The sequence below is a fragment of the Pieris napi genome, chromosome 14 (genome assembly GCF_905475465.1).
Source record: "Pieris napi chromosome 14, ilPieNapi1.2, whole genome shotgun sequence".
Taxonomy (NCBI): Eukaryota; Metazoa; Arthropoda; class Insecta; order Lepidoptera; family Pieridae; genus Pieris; species Pieris napi.
This window is the reverse complement of record NC_062247.1, coordinates 893,436-920,586: the sequence shown is the minus strand read 5'-3', so window position 1 is coordinate 920,586 and position 27,151 is coordinate 893,436. Positions and strand designations below refer to the sequence as shown.

The window sequence follows — 27,151 nt, the reverse complement described above, 5'->3', positions numbered from 1 at the left end:
TCCCCCTTATGTAACTATTCTGATTTTGTTGTAAATTTAATGCGTTTTCAATCATCTATGTTATGTCGCGATTAGTTTCCTTCGTTTTTTATTATTCATAAACTGTAAATAATTAAAACAGCGACTTATAAAAATCTTATACCTACTTGACACTGGCTAATGCACAAACCGTGCCAGAGCCATAAAGGAAAAAAAAAAAAAAAAAAAAAAAAAATCATGGAGAACTCGGGTTTCGGCTTATTTAAAAAATAAGCTTATTTTAATATTTAAAAAAAAAAAATATTTGATGTATATTGCTATGTTATCAATAAGTTTTAATATTATTATTTGACTTTAGTAGAATTAGTATTGCTAGGTAACAGCAATAACAATGTTTTTGTTATTTTCAATAAATATAACGCTGCCGTTGTTTATTGGGAAAACTGCCTTAAACTAATTTCAAATTCAAAACACACGCAGTTTATAAGTATACCATTAGTCGCTATAACAAAATAGACTAAACACTTTGTTTTAAGATTAAGTTAGAACTTCAGCCATGGTAGAGGCTAGTTCAGACGTGGAAGAAGATAACGAAAACCTGGACATAAATCCAAAGCCAAGGTAATATTGTTTACATTAAGATATTACCGCTGATCATATATATATATATATTATAGGTCATGTTATCATAAAAATAATAAAATTCGTGCTTTTTTAAACTTCTAGATGGGCGATACCCCAACGTTTAGATTTTATGACATTCATTGGACATGAGGTATTCGCCGTTGCCCATGATGTGTATATAATATTTCTTAATATGAAAACTAGTTCTGAGTTTGTGTATGTTGCTAATAATACCGAACATGGTGATGGTGTTGATGTTATTGCAGGTAAAATAAATTACACTTTTCTCATGTCTTGCGGTAGTATTGTAGAAGCTGTTTGGCTGACTTATGGTAAAAAAAATAATAATTGAAAAATCACTTAAGTTTTTTTATGGAACAGGGGGCAATCGGCAGGAGGCTCACCTAATATTAAGCGATACTGCCGCCCATGGACACTCTCAATACCAATATGCTTGCCGGCCTTTTAAGAATTGGTTTGCTCATCTTGAAGGACCCTGAGTCGAATTGGTTCAGAAATACTTCAGTGGGCACCGGGTTCGGGTGGAATTCTACCTCGACGCCTGCATAATTTCTCGCTGGAAGCTTTAAGAAAAGCGCTTTATGCCACACCCGATCGAAGGTTTTTGCTATATCCAAACTAACCGCTAGCGCTTCTTTATGTGTATGGTATAAATGAAGGTCACCAGCTGAACGACCACGACGAAAGCCGTACTGATAATCGCTAATCAGCTGTTGGCCGTCTAGATCCTTAGGACCTTGCCATTAAATATCGAGTCCAGCACAGAAGTTAACAACTTTTTTTTTTCGTAATAAAAATGCCACTAATTTAACACTGTTTAAAATTACACATTAAATGGGTGTTAGTTTTTTTTATAAATTATAATACAATGGTCAATGTTAGTTATTATTAATTCCGTTTCTTTGTGTTCCCCTATGTGGGGTATTTTTTGAGTAAAGGTGTCCCCCTTGAACTTTCTATTTGGATCTGTTCTTAGCTGCCTTCATCCATTTTTCGTCTTCCCACGTTTCACTTAAGTAGTATTAGTTATTAATTATGAGCAATTGCGTGTATAGACATTTAACAATAATATTAATTATGCATAGTTTCGTGAAAATCATTTGAAAATATTTCGTAATTACTATTTCAGGTCACAGATCTCATGTATTTGCATTTGCAGAGAAAGCAAAAAATCCTCGAATTTTTGTTTTACAGTACCCAAGCTTTCACATACTGGCTGAACTTGCAGGTAAACCTATTATTTATACATGCATATCACAGCTTGGACCAGTTTGAACTCATTTATGGGGATTACTTTTTTATAATATCAGATCCTGATGTAAAGCGGTACAAAGGTCTTTGTATGATGGAGTGCGATTTGATAGCTGCGTTTAGTGGCTTTCCTAACTACGTCATGACTGTCTGGAGTTGGAGGACCCACCAAAAGCTTATATCGGTCCCTACGGGTGTTGTAAGACGACAGCAGATTTATATGTAAGTTTATTTGCAGCCGAAATTATTTTTGAAGTTATACTTCTTTTTGCGCGTTAGGGAAAAATTATGAAAGTTAATTTTTACGATGCGGGCGCACACCGTCACAAAAAACCGACACCGTACACTGTCACCAAAAACCGACACCCTGAAGTTATAGTCATAGTCAAATGTCCATTTCTTTTATTATGTAGAAAGATTTTTTTGTGATATTTAAATAAACTTTTTTAACTAGATATTGCGTTATAATAAAACTTTCAATGTATTAAATACCTTCAATTTCCGAATAATTTTAATATATTTTCGAATCAGGGAAAAAGATGGATCCACTTAACAAATTCCCCCCTGTGGGGCGTGGGGCCCACGTTGCGAAACACTGGTTTAGAGTTTAGACTTAATTCATTCGATACGTGCCTTGGTACATTGTAGACGCGTGATCGATAAAACATAAAGGCAAAAAATGCATCGTGTGAAATAATTGTCAATGTAATAATCTATCGCTGTAGGTAGGACTCAATACTCCTGATTTCTGTTCTTGATCCTTCTCCATTATATAAAAGCAATCATAATATGTATATATCTTAAGTATCTCCATTACCATAAATGCGACCGCTCACATCAAAATCCAAAAATTAACTGGAAGTTGGAACAGTCCGCCGATTGATAGTCTGGTGTGCGCCACAACCAAACTCGATTGTGTATTTGAGCCATTGTGCGCGTTAAAACCCCACTCGATTAAACTATAGACAGAAAAAGAAGTTTGCGAGAGCTCGAAGGGTATTTTTTTTATATAATAGGGGGGGCAAACGAGCCTGCGGGACGCCCAAAAAAGGGCAGGCATCGCAGCCCATAGACACCCATTTTTAGTGGATGCGTTGCCGGCCTTTGGAGTTTCAAAATAGAAATGGCATTTATATGGCCAGTGTGTGTATCGAGTGGTAATTGATGGCCAGGAGACATACCACAGGCGATTGCTGGTGGCGCTGTGGGATTTTGGTGGGTATGCACAGCAACGAGTCCCACATAACCACCACACCACACACCACACAACCACCAGCCATTCGTGCCACGGGAGGGTCTGCGTATTTCCTCAAGAAAAACTTATGGCCAGGTGATATTGTGGTTGCGGTTATTTTTCCTTATTGTTTATGAAAACACAGGGCAAGCCGTACACATATGCTGGTCTGTGAATGCTGGGGCGAAGGCCTACACGTTTGGGAAGTGGCGCAATGTTACAAGCGTTGTATGGTGATGAAGAGGACCAAGCCTGAATGTAGTGGATGGGAGGTGTCTGATCCAGCGCTGGTTGCTGTTTGTTGGAGCAGTGAGGGGCAGTTGTATGCTGTGGATGCTAAATCGAATCTATATAGTGTAAGTAAATATATTCGAATATTTTAATATTTATTTATGTACAATACATACATTATACAGATAATGTCGAAAAACCTTATAATAATAAAATATATAATATTAAATACATAAGATACACAACGTCGCTGCTGTGAACTCACTGCGAACTGATGGCTGGCCATGCGTCATACTCGTGAACGGGTGCTACTTGTGGTGACTGGTCGTACTTGAATTCGTGTATGCGGTGATGTTAATTATTTCGACTATGTGTTTGCGTGTTGTTCCCACGAGAATGTAAGTGCGTGCTCCTATTTCACCATGCCTCCTGCTGATAGAGGACAAATCTTTGTTTTTAATTTATGTTATTACATATTATTAATTACTTAAGATGTCATGTGGAACATGGTTTAATGGTTGCAGCTCCTTATAAACGTTGTGTAAAAAAAAAACATGGCGATTAAAAAGAGTGGCGGAGAGTTTATTGCCAGTTCTTCTCTTCCGTTCTACGCCCTTGATTTGAGAACTGGCACTAAATGTAAAATTAGAAGCATTTATATGTATTTCTTTACAGACAAGTCATAAGTGTACAAAGTGTTACCAATATGATTAAATGATTTTTGATTATTTTTTTTTGAATTTTTGAACATACAAAGATGTCGATAGTGTCGGAGACAGCATTCAGTATGGAACGTCTTTGTTAGCGGGAACTGGTTCTGGCTCTTGGTATCGCAAAAAATAAACAAGCAACATACAAACTATGTACATAGCAATGGTACATAGTTTGATTAATTAAATATATAATATTTAAAAAAAATCTACTTGTTCCTTCCATACAAAACGCCAATTTTATATGTAAGGACCTAATATTTTTATTAAAAAACATATTTTATAATAAACGGATGTCGTAGTCTTGCTCTTTCGTGAATTTTGTAAATGTTTTTGACATTCATAAGCATGCCCTAAGACGCATCTAAACTGAGTAAACGTATTTTGATTTGAAATTTCCAGCTGCTGTCTGATGGTATAGGCATGGTGACCAGTTTAGAATGGAGTGAGGAACTCAAAGGCATAAGGAAACCGTGTATGTGCTCCTTTGGTCACGGCATACTTATTTATGGGCCTGATAAAAATCTTAGGGTAATTTTTTTATTTGTTTTAAAGTTAAATTTTGGGTATTACCTGAACCAGTTAAGCAGCGTACTTTATGATAGACTCTAAATCAGTATTTCGCAACGTGGGGCCCACGTCCCACGTTGGGAGGGGGCAATTTGGTTGTTAAGGGGGTGGCAATCGAAATCAGCTTGATATAACACAACGTGAAGACGCAGCCCATGGACACTCAATGCCAGAGGACTTTCGAGTGCGTTGCCGACCTTTCTTTATAATATCTTTTTTATCGTATCTTGTGTTGCGAGACCTTATTTTATACATATTACTATGCTTATTCTATATTCCGTCGCTGGCCTTTACCCAGTACTTTGTACTAGCTGTTGCACAATAATTTGTAATATTACTTTTACAGTACCTTAAAAAGCCTGATGGTGAATGGCGGGTAGTGTGGCATCAAAAAATAGAGGATGAGGTACTTCGTCTGGTATCAAATGCCTTCTCAGACTCCGCTGTTATCTGGACTGAGAGGGGGTTCGTGTATAAAGTTGTGGGGGAAGGGGAGGACAAGATTGACCTGAAGCTGTTCACTTATAAACAAAGGTTTGCTTTGAGGATTAATTATTGTATTTTTTTTCCGAAAAAATCTGCAATTTTCTCAAAAAATTGTGATAACTGGGTAAAACATTCTTGAATTCAATATTTAATCAAAAAATTAATCATTATTCCTTAAAATTTACTTAGATATTTAAGGTTTGATTAATAAAGTATATATATTCTCTATAATTTATTTATAAGCAATAAGATATATTCGATAACAAAACGTAGCATGTCCAAAACAGTTCATATGAAAAGTACATTTGATTATCTACTTGTAATTATGCAAAAAGGAATATCACTCCATCTTTGAAATATTAATAACTATCGAAAAACAAAATTTTGTACACATATATTTAATTTGATACTAAACTAACTATATTCAGGAAAAAGTGATATTTTCAGGAATATAACAAAAATTCAACTTTTGGCACCAGATTTTACTCATATCGTTACTATGAACGATTGTGGAGTCCTCTGTATCTATGAAGTTATGACAGCGAAATTGGTTAGTTTTATAAATTTAATTATTTTTAGCTAATATAGTTATAATAGATACATTATACATATATACTATGTATAGGAGTCGCTCTGTAGCTTTAGAAGTATTTTAACGAATTTTGTACCTTCGGCCTAATAAATAAGTATCTTTTTTTACAAACAATTTTTTTTATTAAAATGGTCTATAATTTACAACTTGTTATATTTCTCTGGTTTATTTTAAAATGGGTTAATTTTGACACACATATTTATATAGAGTCAAGAAACCATGTGTAGTGGATGTACATTGAAATTAGTACATTTAATTTTTAATGTAATTTATTCATCGATTAAATAATTTGAGATATTAAAACGTCTACATCTATTTTTACATATGTTTATGAAATATGTAAAAATGAATTACTGTTCGTTTGTCTCGTAAAACTCGAGAATTACTGGACCGATTTTGCTAATTTTGAGCTTTAAATAGTTGTGGACGTTTAGGGAAGGTGAACATGTATATTGTATAATACATAAAATAAAAATATGAAACAAAAAATATTAATAATTTAATACAGAAAATCAATCTTTATATAAGGTGTCTATATAGACACCGCAAAAATAAACAAAAAATATAATATATCAATAGGCTTTAATTTATTGAGTGTAAAACTATATTGCATTTAAATAAATGAAGATAAAAAAATGGTGGTACTTTAGTAGATAGTTTGACCACATTTTACAGAAATATTTAGGTCATACGAAGTTCACCGATTAATTTAGTATAATCTCCACTTAAACCGAACTATATATTTAATAATTAAAAATTAAATCTTAGGTACTAATGAAATATGTAGAAGGCGCAGACATATCATTCGAAGCGAGCCCCACCGACCCACTTTTGATAATATTCGGTGAAGTGGGCCATAACTACGGAATGGCACTCTACGTGTTCCGTTCCGAACTAGTGAAAGTGGGTAGTGTGTGTTTGACACACCAGATTGTTTCTCGTGTTGTGTTTTCGCCCACGGGAAGGGAATTGGTCGCGGCGGCCATGTCTGCGGGACATATTTTTATTTATCAGGTGTGTTATATTTTTATTTTGCTGTAGATTTGTAAATGAGCAGTGTTGGCCTTGTGGCTTCAGCATGCGACTCTCATCCCTGAGGTCTTAGATTCGATCCGGCTGTGCACCAATGGGTTTTATTTGTATGTGCGCGAGGAAACCGGCTAGCCTTAGATCCAAAAGGGCGGGCGTGTGTCAGGCACAGGAGGCTGATCACCTACTTGCCTATTAGATTGACAAATGATGATGAAACAGATATAGAAATCTGAGCCCCAGACCCAAAAAGTTTTGAAATCAATTATAATTAACTATTCTTATTATTATTATTATGACATCAAGATAATTTATATGATATTTGCATGCTTATAAACTGATTGCTGTTGGCTGATTGTGCTGTCTATTTTTTTATAATTGATCAATCTGAATGTACCACTTTCTTTTCAAATAAACCATTTATTATCATTATTATTATTAGTGACATATCTATTTCTTTTATAACACTGTTAATTAAATTAAACAAAAACTTCGCTACGCCAACAATCACCCACAGCAAAACTAAGATGGCATATAGAATACTTATTAAAATTGGTAGAGATGAAACAACTTTGCCCTTGTCATTTCTATATTATTTTCCAGTTCTCTGAAGATTATAAGCTAACCCTAGTTAGGTACACGGAGCTGGGCCGAGGTCTGGCGGACTGCTTTCTCATGAAAGTCGGAGACGCCATGCGCGTGTTCAGCCTTGTTTTGTTCTCGGATAAATATCCAATTGGTAAGCTTTTATTTATATTTGTTATGGGACAGGAGCGAACGTGCAGTGTCATGTTCTTTCCGCCGTCCATGCACACATTTTTTTATCATGGAGATATTTGAAGAAGGGGAAGCCAAGGCAGCCATGGGCAATATAAACGGCATTAAACCCAGAACTGAAATTATAATTTATATATTTTTTTAATATGGAACGGCGCCTTTGAGTTTGTTAAAAACTTTTTCAATAATTCTAACCACAACTAAATATATTTATTACGTGTCATTGAAAATAAATTTTAAGGCAGTTTTTTCCGCGCACCAACGTTAAGTAGAACCAGCTACCCACAATGTATTTCTCACTTCGGGTCCTTTAAGAAAAGAGCGTACCAATTCTTAAATTTTTTCCGGTATCGCACTTGCGAGCCTTCATGTGTGTCCATGGGCGGCGGTATCACTTAACATCAGGTGAACCTCCTGCCTGTTATAAAAAAATAACAAGGAAATTTTTTTGATCGTATGATTTGGTGGACACGTCAACCTTTTATTTACTCTGAAATACATACATTGTATATAAAATAGTTTTATATACAATGTATGGGAAAGCACATATAAAGTACATACATATGGCAAGTCATACATTGCTTGCATTGTATTCTTTTAAACGGTCAAACAATGATGTCTTTTAAGGTGAACGAATAATTTGTATAAATGCGGATTCTGGGAAGGACAATAAGTTTGCTGGCAAAATGGCCGGACCATACGCGAGGCTGCTGCCCCTCAGCGGAAAAGATATGGCCGTGGCCGTACCGCATCTCACCACCCAGGCTCATGTGCTGAAGTTGGCTGGCGATGTGAGTAGTTCGTCTAATAACAAAACTTTATTCATGACAGAAATATGGTTGTAACAAAATTGGTCTAACGCCAGTTCCCACATCAGCCCTTGTGTTGTGTGTAACTAGATTACAATTAAGAAAAAGGAGTCTTAGTGTTACAACTAATCAAATAAAAGTCGTGTAACACCTTAAGTTTGCGTGAATGTATGTGTATGGATGTGTATGTGCGTACAATAAACCCTATATAAATTTGTCGAATATTTAAATGATGAACCCAAGGATTAGGATCCTTGGGTTGCTCCAGCTCATACAATTTGTACGACTCAAAACTTAGCGATTAAAAAGAGTGGCGAAAACATTATTTCCAGTTCTTCTTGCCCGCTCTATGACCGTGAACTGGTAGTAAATGAAATTTTAAATGTTTTTTTAATTGGAATCAATATAACTGATCATAATCTTTTCTGACGTTCATAAGTTTACTTGTTTACCTATATGAATAAAGTTATCAAAATAACTTAAGTTAAGTGTTACTTAAAACAAAGTGAGAAGTAGAGTTAGAAGAGTAAGACACTTTTATTAATATGACGATGGATTTGTATCATTAGGTACGTGTGGATAAACCTTCCTCTTGAACCTTCGTTAACTTTTTTAACTTTAACTTCGAACGTGAAAAATTCGTTGGGTAGGTACTTTAAGAATAGGGTGATAATGGCCTTTTTTAGAGATTCTAGGTTTCTTCTCTTAATTGACAGAAAGGAGTAACGGTGTCAGTGAAAATGGGGCCGAGTTTAGAAACGGGTCATGAATTGAAACACTTTGACGCGTTCTACAGTCCCGGAGCGTTTCTTACTTTTGGATACGATGGGGCTGTGATTATGAGGCAGTCACACGGACCACAAGAGTATGGTGTGTAAATATTTATTATTATAAAACGCTACAACCATTTTTCAATCTAACAGGCAAGAGACTTATCAGCCTCCTGACACACGCCTTCGACTTTTTGGGTCTAAGGCAAGCCGGCTTCCTTGCGATGTTTTCCTTCACCGTTCGAGCAAATGTTTAATGCGCACATAGAAAGAAACTCCATTGATGCACAGCCGGGGATCGAACCTATGGCCTCAGGGATGATAGTCGCACGCTAATGCCAGTAGGCCAACACTGCTCTGTACATGTATAATTATCATGCCAAAATTTCTAAAATCTTTTAATCTCACCTACATCATTATATTCGATTTCCAGTGTTGAGAGAATGTAAAACAAAAGACGCAATACAAAACTTTGGCTCCGATTGTGATTACTGATTGGTCAAACGGACATGATGTCGCGTGTCAACGCGTATTGACAAATCAGTCTCACCTCTCGAGTAAACGTCAAAATAACACTACTTAGAATTGAACAAAATATTTACTTACAGTGCCATAAACTTTTCTTGGTCAGTAAGAGCGTCGCTGTCATAGATATTATTGCCAGTAAATAAAAGTTAACCATTATAAGGCGAATAATTTGAAGTCATACAGGCTAACTTAATCATTTATTGGAATGTCTTAATAAAACAATGTATTGTAATGTACTAGTATCTAAAAAAAATAATTCTAGGCCTAAATCAATGTGTCTCAAACTTTTACTGATAGCAATCAGAACCGTTTGATAATTAAAACTTTGCTATTGTAATTACTAATGCAAGGAATAAAAATTTGAATGAATGAATTTTTATTCGATGTTGGTAGATAATAAAATTATTTATTGTACGCACCAAGAAATTACAGCTAACTAACAATGTCAGTCTGACATTTCAAAATGGCGACGGTAGTACTATTTTCAGCCGCCGGCCAAGAAAAGTATGTGGCACACGAAACATCCTCCAATGGCTCATATTTGGTTACTTCTATTTCAAATATCCTTTTCGTAGGAAAGATGCTCTCTCGATGTTTGTGATCGAAACAGTTATTTTTTATCACTTAGGCTTACCGCCACAAGAAGACATTTCATAACATTTTTTTATTATAGATCTTAAGCTGGCTGTTACACACCGATATGAATCTGGTATAAAGCAAGCAATAATAGATGCAAATGCGACATGTATAGCTCACCTTGGCGGAAATAAGACAATGGTGGTACATCACCTTCATGGTCTTAAGCAGGAATTGCAGGTCGAAGTACATCATGAACCACCGCAAATGGATGCGTTTGAAGAGAGTCTCAATACGATCACCATTATTAATGAAAGAGATAGTAAGTTGATGTTTGTCGTGTTAGATAAGGATAGGTGTATGGTTTAAGAATTAAAACAATTTGTAAAAACCAAAAACAGCTGTTCAGTGGAGTTGTTCGGATTAATACCCGCAGCTGAGATTCATCATCGGGCATTTTTACACAACTGAGCGTTTTTTAAGACAGTTTCTGCGCACCAGTACTACGTGTACCACTGAAGTATTTCCGAACTAATTCGACATAGAGTCCTTCACGAAAAGAGCGTACCAATTCTTAAAAGGCCGGTAACGCACGCACTCGAGAACCCTCTGGTATTGAGAGTGTCCATGGGCGGCGGTATCACTTAACATCAGGAGAGCCTCCTGCCCATCTGCTATATATGTTCTATAAAAAAAATCTTTTACGCCTTTTTCCTAAAGGGGTAGGCATAGTCTTGTATACCTACTTCTCATTCATCCGTTCTACATGGCCAAACCACCTAAGCATTCTTTTCCTATCCTTGTCTTTTAACCCACACTGATCAAGTATCTCACTATTACTTATCCTATCATGCAATGTTACACCACAGATACTTCTTCACGCTCTCGTTTCCACGGCATTTATTCTGCTTTCATTCTCTGCCATACCCAACATTCACTACCGTATGATAACGTCGGGATAAGTACTCTCCTATGTACTCTATGTCGAGCCTCGTTTGTCATTTCTTGGCTACACAAAGAGGAATGCAACGCTCTGTTTTCTCTATTACAAGTATTTACTCGTATTACTATATCATCATAATACTTTCCGTCCAGAGTAACAGCTTGTTCCACTTTTTCACTATCTATCAAAATATCGCAAACAGTCCTATACCTCTTTTAAATACCTACCATAGATTTTGTTTTTCCTATATTCACTTTCATACTCTTCAGAGAAGAAATCCTCTTCTAATACCATCTTAATACGATTTTTCTTATTTTCTAGAAAACTATCTTGACCTGCAAGAAGATAAAAAAGTGAGAGAGGAAGCAATGGATTACAAGAAACAGCGCGAAGAGGTCGTGAAATCTTTTGAATCTGTTCAATCTCGTGTGGTTGCTCTTCTAGAAGAGAACATCGCGGAGATACCGTTACATCAACTTTCTCTTTCTGAGTTCAATCTACACATTGAACATAAGAAAGAACGAAACAAGCAGGTATTTGTTGTCAATTAATGCAAAATTGGTTGGTTTTATTGGGCACTCGAGAATTAGGGTCCTTTATGAAAAGAGCGTACCAATTCATAAAAGGACGGCAACCTGAATTCGAGCCCTCTATCAATGTAAGTATCTTTGGGTGGCAGTATTACTTAACATTAGATGAGCCTTTTGCCCGTTTGCTATATTAAAAATTCCCCTGCAAACTGTTTTTTTAATTGTGGGTTATGGACCTTCTAACTGAGCTTTGATGGTCCGTAGCCCACGTAAACATAAATTATCCTGAAATAATGGGAAGTGTACATTATATTTAAAAAATTCCACTGTATATAAAGTTGAATTATTGACTTCATATAATGAATATGAACATGGCGTTGACAGCCGATTAAGGCAAGTGGTAACCTCTTTAAACTTCAACGAGTCGTCTTATTAAGACATAAGGGGGCGTTGCTGCGCTTACCTGAACACCAGCCCTCTTCCAGGTGTCGCCCTCGTGAACTAATTATACTGGAAATGTTTACATAGGTTTTTTATTATTCTCATTTTAACGTGCGTATACCCTACGTCCTACGTACGTATACGTATTACGTAACTTCATAAACGAAATCAGGGCATCAGTTACTCGACTATTCATGGCCTTAAAAAACGCGATATTACGTAAAAATAGTTCAACTAAATTATAGTTTATTGAAAATTCTAGGCTGAGAAAGATAGAGAGAAAATTAAATTAGAAACGGAAGCCCGTATGCGAGCCCAAGACAAGGTGACGGCCTGGATCAAGACCACCTGTTGGGACACCATGCTGACACCGCGAGTTAAACTTTATGCTATCTTCAGCCATTATCAGGTAAGTGAACAACAGTATCGTCAGTTGACAGCCAATCACAGCTCGGCATGACGACACCAAGGAGTGTTTGGTCCTCTAGTTTACTGAAACTTTTTGAAAATGTTAGGTAGAAAATTACGCAGTGCTACCAACACAACGGGACAAGTGGCCGGAATTACAGCAGATTGAGGCGCTCCGAAGTGTGGAGATGGAGAACGACCATGACCTGTTCCGACCCTGGGAGGAACCAGTTGATAAGATCAGCGTCGAGGAACTGCCTGTACCGTAAGAGGTTTTCTTTTTTTTAATTTGAATATTTGGGTCTAATGTTCTGTCGTATTACTTCTATTTCCCTTTGAAATAACTTTAGTATTTATGAAAATTCTGGTTAGCAGTGTTGGCCTAGTGGCTTCAGCGTGCGACTCTAATCCCTGAGGTCGATTTCCGGCTATGCACCGATGGATTTTCTATGTGCGCATTTAACATTCGCTCGAACGGTGAAGGTAGACATCGTGAGGAAACTGGCTCGCCTTAGACCCAAGTCGACGTTGTGAGTTAGGCACAGGAGGCAACTTGCTCATTAAATTGAAAAATGATCTTGCAACAAATACAGAAATTTGAGGCCTGAGGCTGATTTATTTATTACATGCGTGTGCGTTGCCTGCCTTTCAGTTATTTTTTTTGTATACTAAATTTTTTTATATCTTCACAATTACCTTCTGGAAAGCCATCCAAATTGCCAGAAGGCTCGAGTGTGCGTTCCTGGCCCTCCAGTTATTTTGTTTGTAATCTAATAGATGTTATAACTTTACAGTGACACATATATTTACACAATTACCTTCCAGACCTGGCCCCGAATCAGTCTTATCAATGAAATCAGGCCACAAAAGCCTCGAAAGTCAGATGGTAACAGACGTACTGGAAACCGAGGAGTCGTTGGAAGGCCAGCCGCATGTCCTGTCAGGGTCCAACGTGCACCGGTTTGTGGATATACCGGCATTCATGATTCCGCAAACTGTAGCCTTCAGCTTTCTCCAGATGAACTGGTTGCAGCACATCGTCAAGGTTTGGCTAACGATATGACTGATTTAAAGTAATGTAATCTAATTGTAAATTTTTCAAGGATTAATTTGATTTGATTTTCGTAAATTAACCGTCAAAAAAAGGAGATTTAATTTTATTTAAATATATAGATACATATATTAAGTGGGCTGAAATGTTCATAACTGAAATAATTATTGATTTATACTTAGCCCTAACTTTCAAAAGACACGTGAATAAATGACAACTGTGGTACTATAAGTTTGTGTAGTATTTTGAATGAAGGAACTTTTGTTTGTTTAAAAAAATGCATAAAAAGGAATTAAAATAATAAAAAGAAAAAAATTTGGTTTTTCTTTATTGACTTATAACGTATAAAGTTAGCTTTAGTATATTCTATATTATTTTACCTTATAGTGCTGGCCTGAAGGATAACGCTTAGAATTAAAATCTCTAAAATTTGATGCTCAAATAAATCTAGATTTGCATGATAATGTTGATTTTTCAGTTAAATGTCCAAAATATGCGTTTGTGGTTCAACAAACAATTCGATGATTTGATGAGCCAGAAAAGAAGAGAAGTTGGTCTTGTGGAAGAGAGAAATGCCAGACTACGATTTATAATAGATGGTAAATATATGGCATATTTGCTTTTTGATAGAGGAATGTATTTATTGTATATAATTCTTTAGTGTTGGCACTCTTGCAAGATTATTGTCATTAATTACTAAAGTTTTATCTTAGAGTTGAACAAATTATCTGATCTTCGCGGAAGTTTCCATCACCTGAACATGCAAATAACAGACCCAGAGTGGAAGCAGGAGGAACTGCCGCTGAAGTTGATCAAGGTGGATCCTGAAGAGGTACGTTTCTGATTTGCCTAGTCTTTATATATTTTTACGATATTCTGGTGACACATAATTAAATTTGAACTAAAACTTTACATTAGAAAATTGTAAAAGATGGCGCGTAACCGAAAAATGTGACAAATGTGTGTAAATTTTTTTCCAACGCCGATAAAGAAGTTTTACTTCAAAAAGCAACATGGCGCGTAACCTGCTACAAAATTTCTCCCATACGTCATAAAGACATAAAGAAGTTTCACTTGAAAAGATTGCGCGTAACGGAAAAATGTGACGCGTAACGAAAAAAATTTACACTCAATTTTTTTCCAACCCCGATAAAGAAGTTTCACTTCAAAAAGGCACGCTAACGAAACAATTATTTTTTTTATTCATACAAACTCACAGAGAATACATGACATACAAAAACACGATACATACAGTGAATCAATGACGACTGTGCACAACATTTAAAGGGAAACATTACAATTATAAAAGAGAAAAGTAATTATACAATAAAAATAAAAGACAAACTATGGTTAGATTAAAAAAAGAGTGTGTGTACTTATGTACACGCGTTAGAAGTTATACTTCTTTGGCGTATGGAAAAAAAAAACTAAAATGCAGTAGTGATTAACGATAAATATTAAAATTAATCAATATAATTATTATTAGTAAATACTATCACAGTCGTATATGAAATTGATATAATAAAAACACCAAAATAATATTTATTTATTCAAACTTTTTAATTGTACTGTTACGAAACACGTGTTCTAAATATAAAAATACTAGAATATACAACTTGAACAAAGTTATTATCGATTTTCATGCCACCTAGAACTAACTTCATTCTGTTAATTTTGTGTAACGGTGCGCGCGCATCGTAAAATTTCTCTCTCATCAATTTTTCATAACGCGCCTAAAGAAGTATAACTTCAAAAATATACGTAGGTACAAATATTTCTACTTTGCAATTGTTATTATTTGTGACGGAACAACAATGGCTGCAAACATGATACGCCTGAAGACATGAAGACTGTCATAAAATGGAACTACCTCGCATGTACTCAAAGCATCGTTAATAGCATATAGATCTATGCCTCTTCTGAATTTTTCTGTCCACCATTGAGTCGACTTACATGTAATATATACTTTAAAAAAGTAAAGACCTATAATCGAATATACAGATGATTTATTGTAATTGTGTGAGCAAACTAGAATTATAAATTGAATCTTATATTCCTTAAAAGTGAAGTCGGTAACCTCCGAGTACTGAAGTATATTATTTATTACAGTGTAGCATCGAACCTTACATCAGTCCAAGCCAGATAGTGATTCCGCCTCCAGACCCTGGACCGAAGGATGACTTTCGCGAAAGAGCCCTCATCGAGATGATGGATGGAGTATTGGAGAAGTTGTGGCACGAAGAGATAAAGAAGCCCATACCGATGCCGCAGTGTATGGTGAGGGTTTTCTGATTTGTTTGTTTTTGTTAGCTATACTAAAAGGTAGTTAATTTTAATATTTTTTTTTAATTTGTATATACGTAAAAATGAATAGAACAATATGTTGCTTAGCGTAAACGACGGCTGGACCAATTCGAGTATTCTTTTTTAACTCTTGAGGATGGTTTTTGGAATTTTCAATAAAATCCGAAAAACCAATATTCCGGAAAAGTGAACGGTCTATGGGGAAGCATAGCAAAATAATCCATATGTTGGTATGTACTAAAAAGGTAAGTAAAATCATATTTAGGCGAAACGAAGTTTGCGGGAGCAGATAATAAATAACTATATATAAATTTTCTCCAAATGTTATAGCTTCATTTCATACATTAAACATTTATACAGTAAATCCTTAAATAGTTAATAAGTTAATTATAATATGTAAGTAGTTTATATCAAGATAAAAATGAAGGCATGAGGAAAATCTATGATGATGACATCAATCTTTTTTTATTTTCTATGTCTGTGTGTGTGTGTATAATTATGTCCTAAAATCTCTCATGCTCTGGAAACGTGATGTTGGAGGCGTATACTAAGGACTCCCTAGACAGGTAAGGAAATAAACGTGTCCATACTAAGACGGCTACAACACCCAGAGATCCAGAAAGTCTAGAAAAACTCATCGTGACTGGCAGAATGGAGGGCACCAGACCTCGAGGCCGATCCCCTCCTCGCTGGACCGATCAAGTAAAGGTTCTTACGGGTCTTACCGTCACCCATGTGCAGAAGCTTGCCGAAGACAGGGAAGAGTGGAGGAAGTTGTGCGGCGCCACTAATACGACCTTCAGAAATGAAGAGCGTGATTGAAGAAGAATCTCTGATAAGCTCACAATAAGAAAAGATAAAGAAATTGCTCAGATTTTTAATTCATATGAAATAAGCGACCTTTACAATTACTCTGGGATAATATAGCATTCTAATGGTGACATTTCTAAAATAGATTCTGTCGGTTTTGAGTTTATTCGTGATGTCTATTTTTATGTTTTCCTCTTAATAATATCAGTAAAGATAAATCCAGCTAATATTTACAGCTAGAAAAAGACCCAGAACATTTCAACGAAGACGACCTACGTCTCGTTTTCGATTATGAAGCGAAGGTTGCTTTTAGGAACGATGAGCGAGATAAATACAGGAAGATGTTGCATGCAGAGTACGCTAAATTGTCACAGGTTTTGAACGAGGGTGTCATTAAGTTTAACCAGAAGGTACGTAGTTAATGGCATGATATAGGGCAGTGTTGGCCTAGTGGCTTCTGTGTGCGACTCTCATCCCTAAGGTCGTAGGTTCGATCCCCGGCTGTGCACTAATGGACTTTCTTTCAATGTGCGCATTTAACATTCGCTCGAACTGTGAAGAAAAACATCGTGAGGAAACCCGCTTGCCTTAGACCCATAAAGTCGACGGCGTGTTGTAGGCACAAGAGGCTGATCACCTCCTTGCCTATTTGATTGACATCATGAAACACATACAAAAATCTGAGGACCAGACCTAAAAAGGTTGTAATGCCACTGATTTTTTTTAAGGCACAAATGGTTGGGTTAGTACCAGACTATATCATTACATACTAAGTATGGGTAAGACTTCAGTAAGTCAATGACGCTTAGGACTTGACATACAGGTGTAATCAAGACAATCGTGAAAATTTTTGACAAAATTAGACTTCAAAAAGATAAATTAAAAATACTTTTAGGTGAAAGAAATGTGGTTAACAAAGTTAAAAGTCGATTCTGTAATTGGTCAAGAGAATCTCAATTTGATGAGACTGCGTCGAGTGAATCTTGACCGAGTTGAAATGGCTGAAAAACTAGAAGATATGAGGTGATATTAGTAGGAAATCACTGCACCATATGTTTGTATAATAAATTAATCGCATTTCACTTTAGTTATCACAAAAAGACAAGACAAGTAGTGTAATCATCGTTTTCGCACCCACCACCACCACCAAGTAGTTTTTAGGTCTAGTAGATAGTTATTTGACTAACGTGAGAATATAGGCACGGAAAGTTCTTGCGCTCTCAGTGGTAGGGGAGCCCAAGAGGGGATTTCGGGATTAATATATAAGGGGATACCTTGTACCCGGTTAAGTACCTCCACAAAATATGAGGCCCATATATAAGGCCGCCCGTGAAGGAGAAAGGATCAGATTAGTAAAAAAAAATTGACCATCAGAAATTCCCGAGCGCGTCAGATTAAGGTAGGGTGAGTTAATTACATCCTAAAAAGTGTATATTCCACTAATCTGACAATTTGAGAGTGACGGAAAAAAAGGGGAGGGCAACAAAGTTGTAAAAAAAAAACGTCATCTCGACATTCTCGAGCGTAGCTAATTTTTTTTTTATTTTGAAGGAAATAATTCAAGAATAATGAAAAATATATAATCTGACGATTTCCGCAAGCCGAAATAACAAAAATTCGTCGATAAAGTTAAATGCATGCAGCTGCGTGATGCCTACATTTCCTTAAACCGATCGGAATCTACTAAACGGCGTTCTAAACATTTCTCTCAAAATTACATTTCCTGTGAATTTGAACCGATTCGGACCGATAGATTTTGAGAAATTTTGAAAAATCTTAAAAAAATAAGAAATTTTTTTTTTTAAAGTGGTTTCTTTATCGATCAACTTCAAAAACGAATCCGCTTTTGAGCTTAAAAAACCACGTCGATCGCCACCAAGCTGGTCAAAAGCGGTTGATTAGTTCGAGAGATATCGTGAACGAAAGAAACCCGAAAAAGTGTTTTTTCGGGATTACTCCGAAATTTGTGGTTCGATCAATTAAAATTGCAAAATTACTTATGATGATGATAAAACTGCGTCGAATGCCGCCAACCGCGTGAAAATTGCTTGATCCATTCAAAAGTTATTGCGGTTTGAAAATTCCAAAAATAGTGTTCTATGAAACTTCTATCAGACTTTCGAGCTTGGAGAGCTCAAATGCATAGAAATGTTATTTCTTTGAACTCAGCGAGCTCAAAATATCAATTTTAAGCGCCCAGGAATGGAATTAGCAGGAAGTTGCAGGGATGGCCCTTTAGGTGAACCGTTTTTCTAATTTTTTTTTGTCAGATCAGGCGAATACCTCTAGATAATCGTCAGATTATGGGACAGTACGTTTAGAACATAAAGATGAACCACATATATCTTAATCTGACGCGCTTGAGTATTTCAAAATTGCGATTTATTTTGCAAATTACGAAAATGGCCGTGGGTTTGCGTCCCATCGAAATCGTCAGATTAGAGAATGAGAGCGTTTTTTGGTGCACTTAACACTCCCGTAGAAAATCTGACGCGCTCGATAATTTTTATTTTTTTTTCATTTTCAACCCTTAAATACAACCACCCGCATCATGCAAACGATCAGATTAACATACGTACATTATTAAAAATACGTAGGGCATTGATGCTATCAATATCTGACGCGCTCGAGGATGTCTATGCAACAGTTTTTTTTTACATATTTAACAATCTATAGCCGCTTCCCCCACCGATGTAAAGGTATATATATCATATAACATTTTTTTCTTCTTATTATCTAAGCTTTGCATCCCAATAGGTCTCTACGACGCTCGAGTAAATCCCCATTTAGCATCGTGGGCTCCCCTACCACAGCCGGTGGGCTCTCCGAGAAATGCAATTGGATTTCCAGCGTGGTGCTGTTCGCTTATCGGAGTATCGAAGTCATCATTGACGGAGTTCTGACCTTAAACCCGCGAACGTGGCTGTGTTCTATCCCCGACCCTGTTTCTTTTACATTTCAATATTGCATTCGCAACATTCATTGATATGTGGACATCAGCACTGGGGATAGTCTTTGCACTGGCCGCGCAGTCATTTCTCGGGCCATTATCGATCAGTCGGAAAAACTTGTGTCTGCAGTCGAAACTCTGCTACGTGGAGCCTAGGATCGGGGTTGACTTAATCTAGTCCAAGTTAACCCTAAGAAGCAACAAGTTTGCGCATTTTTCGCTAAAAAGCACCCTTTGTCGCTAGTCCTCTCTTCTTCCTTTCTTCTTCTTGTTAGCTTTAGATGATGATTTAAAATATTTTTCGAGACGACGTGATTTATATTACGTAACGTAACGAAACATACGATTAAGATTATCTATATTAAACTGTCCGGTCTAAGGGAAAAATGTGGCTTGTACACTGAAAATTAAGAAAAATTTTAATGTAATCTTCAATATCTTTACAGAAACGACATAAGTAAAACAGAATTTGACGTAGACAATTTACAGCAAGAGTTGCAGCTCATTCAGGAGCAGAGCGAAGAGTGTCAGAACACATATGACAATTTATCACAGAAGGACCGTCATTTGGACAAAACGTTCAAGAACCATTTCGCTGATTTGTCTCCTATTATCGTAGACCAGTGTTATAAATACTTCAAGTAAGAAAAACTAATTTAAAAAACGTTCGTTCGAAGATAGGACAGTTTATCACTTAAAATAGTGCATTTCGTTTTAAGTATATTGATATGAAAGTATTTTATTATATATTCTAGATCTTAGCTAAAGATTTCTGCTTACGCATTTCGTGATAATTTTTTCTTAATCGGTAGCTGATCAGCCGATTTTTGGGTCTAAAAACGTGTCCCAAACTTTTTCGTGCCATGCTATGTAATATTTACTACAAAATTATCAACATTAAAAATTGAAATGTTCACTTAAACCTTAAATTAAAGGTTTAGGAAGAAAATACTATAAATTTGTTAACGAAACACAGTAAGTTAATTAGCAAAACATACAATGAAAAACGTCGGGTCTATTTCCGCTTTGCCGCCCTTTACAATCAAATTGCCACCTGGTGGGGCCATGCATCAATATGAGTAGTGTTCAAATATATTATTTTGAAGCAACATTTGCAAGGTTAATATTAAAAGCCTCTAATTTTAATTTGACCTCATCAGCCCTGCTATTCTGTAACTCACTTTTCGACCTCACACAGCGGTTTTCGCATCGGCGGTCGCTCTCAAATCAGTCGTGAAGCCGTCATTTTATGATTTGGCATTCTGAAAAGGTGGGAGCTTTTAGTTTATTGTTTATTAGAATGCCAAATCATAAAATGACTGCTTCACGACTGATTTGAGAGCGACCGCCGGCGAAAACCGCTGTGTAAGTTCGAAAAGTGAGTTACAGAATCGCAGGGCAGAATACTCAAAACCTAATTTCTGTGTTCGTAGTATATCTCAAACGGATTTACGTTGTACAAAAACGCAACAATGACTAAGATATAGCATAAACCTGTCGGGATTTTTATTAAAATTAATTCAGGAAGCGTCCAAAATGGCATCAACGTGCAACTATGATCCCCGTCGTGCTGTACGACCTAGCGAACGCTGTCTTGACCGGCGTGAGGCCGCCGTTACTGCACGCTGATTGCGTCGACTTTTTCAAAGGGTATGTAATACATATAGCGGACATGGATATTTTTGGGTTGAACAACAATTCGTAGGAACATCAGAATGTTTGTAAATCTGTAAATAAATATACCTTTTAGCCTAGGAGTTTCTTTTAAATTTATTTATAAGTAATCTTACAGCTATTCATATAAAAGAAAACACTTAGACAATAAAAATAAATAAAATATGTTTATTACGGAACATAAGATACATGTATCACTTATTCCACGTCATTAAATTTGAATTTGTAGGCATCCCTACTCATCGGCAAAGAAGACAGAGGGTGTAGGCCGAGAGAAAAAGCCGGCGTAAAAAACTCTCGGTACTCTTTTAAAATATCAAATCATCAAACAAACAATATACAAAGATAAAACAAATTACATTGTTAAACAAAATATACGAAACATAAAACATTAATAGACAAAAAAAAATAAATTAAACATTAAACAAACTACAACTTAATGTTTTAAAGATAAAATAAATTGTTACTACTGCTGAAAAAAGACAAATCCTTCCCGCTTTTTTAATTTTTTTTAGTAGGTACTAGCCTTACGCACAACGGACCAATTAGGAGTCTAATTGCGGAAAAGGAGTCCTACTACCCTAACCCTACCCTGACCCTAGTAGGTACAAAAAGCCACCGACAATGATCACTTATGCCCAAATACTTAGACATCGTCAAGACTCTGCAGTTAGTACTGCGAAATTATTAATAATAATACTCCAATATTTCGTTTAGCGTGGAACTACTCGATCAAATCAGTAACATGCCGCCTGTCATGGACGAAGCTCTATGGGGCACTACCTGCAAATTGCGAAGAGTTAAAATCGAGAATGAAATCAGGGTAAGCTTTCCATGCTTTATCTATGTTTATCTTATTAATGTGAGCCTCAGGAACATCTACTTATCTATAAACTATGTAATATAACCATTTAAAAATTATTGTATTGTATACTAGGATGTCGTATATACTTTTGCAGTATTACTTAGCACTTTTTTTTATTTTTTTAAAGCCACTTTGATTCACGCCAATAGCCACGTTATTGTTTTCAATACTTCGTGTTCTGTTGTATCGACTCCTTTTGAGTAAAGGCTTCCTGAACTTTCCATTTGGATCTGTTCTGTGCTTCCATTTCTTCCCAGAAACCCCATTAACTATGTCCTCAGCTGATCGCTTTTGTGGTCTTCCCACGTTTCCTTTTTCTGGAGGGGACCAGCACCCGGATTTAGCGATCCATCTTTTATCAGTATACCATGCAATACCTTTTACCACTTCAACTAATTGTTATTTGTGTAAATGTTTGTGACTTGGTAAGAGTGTTTATCATTCATTGTCTACTAAACTCATATTTTTCGAAAATTTTCTGATTTGATCAACTTTACTTAAAAGGTATCTTTGTCTATATAATACTATCGTAAATCTATTCAAATTTGATCGTACTCTTGATATATCTAATCTCGGACGAAGGTGAAAATACAATTTTAATTTCTTTAGTTATACAATAAAAAAACATTTAAAATTATTAAAAATGAAATTTATATATTCTCGCATATTGTCTGTCAGATGCGAGCAGTTGCCCAAGAAATGTCCTACGTAGAGAGTGCCGGAAATATTTGGCGAACATCCATACAGGCCCGGAGACATCGCCTCGCCCAGACCAACGAAATGATACGGCAGCACCGAGATGAAGTGGAATTTACCGCTAAGAATAGGACTTTACAGGTTAGATGAATTTAATAAAAACTGTATAAATCAGTTGACTCAGTCAAAAAATCAGTAAACATATCTAATGATTCTCTTACACTCATTTTAAAGCGTATGTATGTGTTTCATCATCGGATTTCGAAGCATAGAATACGAAATTCCACCCGCATCACCTCGACGTCCGTCATTCCACAACTGAGTGTTATTTAAGGCAGTTTTTCATCACTATGTGGAACCAGCTTCCCACTGATGTTTTTCAGTACCATTTCGACTAAGAATCCTTCTAGAAAAGAGCGTACCAATTCTTAAAAGGCCGGCAATGCGCTCGCGAGACCTCTGGTATTGACTGGCCTTGGACGGTGGTATCACTTAACATCAGGTGAGCCTCTAGTCTATCCTGTTGTATAAAAAAATTTATGGAATACAATATGGTTCAAATATTTACGAAAGGAAAAATTTATAAAAAATATTAAATAGGTACTAAGTAATACCTAATTCGGCTGTGTTGTGGGATGGTGTAAAAGTGAGGGTATGTTCGTGAAGGTGTGTATATGGGTTGTGCTCATGATACAGGTGATTTAGCGCAATGGATATTCTTAATACACATTTTAACCATGTACCGCGATAGCGTAAACAAGTCAAGGTTTAATTAGTGGTCGTTGTATGTGTGTGATAACTCTGTCTAAAACAAGGTTGTTCATTGCAGCTGGTATTACCAGCAGGACAAGTGGAGATCACCACCACAGGTCACATGCAGGACTACGATGATGCCACACTCTTACTGCGACAGGATATTGAGCAAATCAACAATCTTATATTGGTATATATTCTGGATTTTACATATTTTAATTTAGGTATCTGAGGTCGTAGATTCGATCCCTGACTTGCACCAATGCAGATTATTTCTATGTGGGCATTTAGTATTCACTCGAACTGTAAAGGAAAACATCGTGAGGAAGCTACATTGCCTTAGACCCATAAAATTGACGGCGTTTGTTAGGCACATAAGGCTTATCACCAACTTGCCTATTAGATTGATAATCGATCATAAAACAGATACAGAAGTCTGAGGCCCAGACCTAAAAAGGTTGTGGCGCCACAGATTTATTTTTAAAGTTTTATTATTCTGTCGAATTGTGATTGCGCTGCGATAAACACGAGACAGTTAAGTTGCAACTTCGCAATAGTCAGGTTGTCATTTTTTTAATATAATTACTCGGAATTTTGAAAAAACACTATTAGCAACTGATTCAAAATATTTCCTAGGCCGAGTTTATATACAATGTACTAGATATTTTTTAAATATTTTATTGCTATAATAAATTGGTTTATCGTCTCCTTTGGAGGTTAATAGACAAAAAAAATAAGTTCCTATTTCATCTTCCTTCCATTCAAAATATAAATACAATTTTGTGATATATATTAACCGATTTAATCTATTTCATAATAGAAAGTGGGCGATTGGAAGCTGAATATGATGCGTAAGCAGATGGAGTTCCGTAAAGGCATCCTGGCTAAAGAGTGGGAACACGCGCAGATGAAGATGAAACTTCGGCACATGGAGCAGGAGCTGTACTCTTATCAAAGGCTTAAGGTAATCTTCTATTTTATAGAGCAGGGGGCCAAAGGGCAGGAGAATTGTTGGCTTCAGCTTGCGACTCTCATTCTCTGAGGTCGTAGGTTCTAATCCTGACTATGTGCCAATGGACTTTCGTTTTATCTGATGATTATTTAAAGGTCCCGAAAGAGCTCCAGCTATATCTGAAAAACAAAGAGCTTGGGTACACAGATGAGCAAGACTACGTGCGAATGGAGAAGGAGATGGAGGCTTCGAAGGTGTCCGTCAACAAAGTGTTGACCGAACAAATTCGCAGGGTTGAGGAGTTGGAGGTCTGTTCATGTTTTCTAAAATAGAAGTGAAGTTTTAAACTTTGAAAAAGTTAGCTAAATGAACTATAAAATGTCATAATTCAAAGACGATCTTTGTTCTTCAGATTGGTATTCAAGTTTTATGTATGGTTTTCCCACCGATATTCGAAAAAAGAAAGTCGGTGTGTCGCTCGGACGGTGAAGAAAAAGCTGATCATGATTTGTCTATAAAATAAAAACGATCAAAAACATGCAATCTGAGGCCAAGATCCATTTTGGCGGAATTGGATAATACCAAATATAAAATCTAATTGGATTTTTTTTCCAGAAATTAGAAAATTCTGCCTCATTTGATATAAAAATAAATTAAAATACTTCATTTTTTTTTTCAAATGTGCTAAAATTAGACTGTGCATCTTTTTTTATAGAACAGGGGGAAAACGGGCAGGAGGTTCACCTGATGTTAAGTGATACCGCCGCTCATGGACACTCTCAATGCCAGAGGGCTTGCGATCGCGTTGCCGGCCTTTTAAGAATTGGTACGTTCTTTTCTTGAAGAACCCTATGTCGAATTAGTTCGAAAATAAAACAATAATCACGGAAACGATAATTTAAAAACCTATTCACAAAATAGTTTTCTCCCTTAATAATCTGGTATTGAAGCTAAAATGTTTCAGGTAAAAATCAACGATTTGGTTGGCCAGGCCAAAGACCTGGAGAAGCTGATAGTCAGCCTCAACGTGAAGGTGTCTGAGAAGAGACTCCACGAAGACCCATTGGAACCTATACGAATACGACGCACCTTTAAGAAACGGTATATCTCTTTTACATTTAAATAATTCCCCTCTCATCTTTTCTCATCTCGGTCCCTTGCCAAAGCTATCGAATCGAACTACTGCCGCCCATCATTGCTACCATTACTATGAACTGATGGCTCACTTGCTCATACCTACGGCAAAAAATAAGGCTGAATAATTACCACCCACACTTCAACATTATTGCTCATACATGTCAGAAATAAATCTAATCCTCTCTATCTAATCCTTGGGATTGATTTACTCCAGTTGAAACAATTTGTATGACTCAAAACTTAGCGATTAAAAAGAGTGGTGAAGAGTTTCTTGCCTATTCTTCTTGCCCGCTCTACGCCTTTAACTTGCGAACTGGTAGTAAATGTAAATTTACAATTAATTTAACTTCTTTTTTGACGTTCATAAGTGTACTCGTTTACCTATATGAATAAAGATATTTCGAGTTTAAGTTAAAGATCAGACTGACAAGCAGACAACAGAATCTGCAGAGAGCGTTTATTGATGGCATTTGGAACAATTTCAAATTTTAACCGGGAAATATAGTTTCTTCCAATAAATGTTTAGAAATTTGCTTCAAAAGTATTGCACCTGTAATTTAATTTCTATTGTAATATTGTTTATTTAAATATATTTATTTCGTGAAACTACAGCAAATATAAATTATATATAACAAAAAACTATTTAAATATATAACCAAAGATGGCAACATAAAATATAAAAAGGTTCAAATATTTACGAAAGGAATCAATAAAAAATATTAATTGGCGGTGTTTTCAATTGTATTTTATTTTCAGTATGGAAACGCTTGTAATGCGCAGTAAGTTGATTCGTGAAGTTCAAGCGAATCACACAACTGTGGTTCTCCTACAAACAGAGTTGGAGCTTTTAAGACTCAAGACTTATCCAACACTGGCCAGCTTTAGGACATTGGAGTAATTCACTTTTCACGTATTTTGTAATTAAATATGTATGGAGGGTAATGGGTAAAGTTTTTACGAATTTGTTACATATAAACGTACAATTTTCTTCTTAATACATATATGTAAAATAGGTATTCTTTCGAAAAGAACAGTGTTGGCCTAGTAGCTTCACCATGTGACTCCCTTTTCTGAAGTCGTAGCTTCGATCTCCGGCTGTGCACCAATGGACTTTCTATCTATGTGCCCATCTAACATTCGCTCAAACGCAAAACCGGCTTGCCTGAGACTCAAAAAGTCTACGTGTGTCAGACACACAAGGCTGATCTATATACATACCTATTAGATTGACAAATGATCATGAAACAGATACATAAATTTGAGGCCCAGACTGATTTTTTTAATTGTTTTGAAATTAGTTCAGAAATATACAAACTTTACAAAAAACTTGAAATTGATGGTTAACTATATTCAAAGGATTGAACAATACTTATTTTTCAATAAGTTATTATTACGTTGTAGCGAAACATGACAGACATTTGTACTTTTATTAACTATATCTTAGTTGGAC

At 36.0% G+C, this 27,151-nt stretch overlaps 1 protein-coding gene across 1 annotated transcript; it reads left to right on the top strand.

Moving 5' to 3' along the window:
• The first annotated feature begins 330 nt into the window (after nucleotides 1-330).
• Nucleotides 331-26,843, top strand: LOC125056266 (cilia- and flagella-associated protein 43). The gene is made up of 31 exons (XM_047659296.1): nucleotides 331-600; nucleotides 706-869; nucleotides 1,754-1,852; nucleotides 1,935-2,097; nucleotides 3,255-3,465; nucleotides 4,453-4,581; nucleotides 4,967-5,154; nucleotides 5,554-5,656; nucleotides 6,467-6,712; nucleotides 7,331-7,466; nucleotides 8,132-8,295; nucleotides 9,030-9,183; nucleotides 10,285-10,509; nucleotides 11,452-11,663; nucleotides 12,364-12,510; nucleotides 12,617-12,774; nucleotides 13,335-13,554; nucleotides 14,039-14,159; nucleotides 14,274-14,392; nucleotides 15,670-15,837; nucleotides 16,911-17,084; nucleotides 17,570-17,697; nucleotides 20,071-20,265; nucleotides 21,149-21,274; nucleotides 22,016-22,121; nucleotides 22,842-23,000; nucleotides 23,689-23,802; nucleotides 24,433-24,576; nucleotides 24,720-24,872; nucleotides 25,529-25,665; nucleotides 26,458-26,843. The coding sequence occupies exons 1-31, from the start codon at nucleotides 536-538 to the stop codon at nucleotides 26,597-26,599; spliced, it is 4,770 nt and encodes a 1,589-aa protein (XP_047515252.1). The 5' UTR covers nucleotides 331-535; the 3' UTR covers nucleotides 26,600-26,843.
• Nucleotides 26,844-27,151: the final 308 nt, after the last annotated feature.

Excerpts from the sequence above, each read along its gene's own strand:
- LOC125056266 (XM_047659296.1), top strand. The coding sequence starts at position 536 with ATGGTAGAGGCTAGTTCAGACGTGGAAGAAGATAACGAAAACCTGGAC. Across the intron at positions 601-705 it reads GACATAAATCCAAAGCCAAG|ATGGGCGATACCCCAACGTT; the intron begins GTAATATTGTTT and ends TTAAACTTCTAG. Across the intron at positions 1,853-1,934 it reads CATACTGGCTGAACTTGCAG|ATCCTGATGTAAAGCGGTAC; the intron begins GTAAACCTATTA and ends TTATAATATCAG.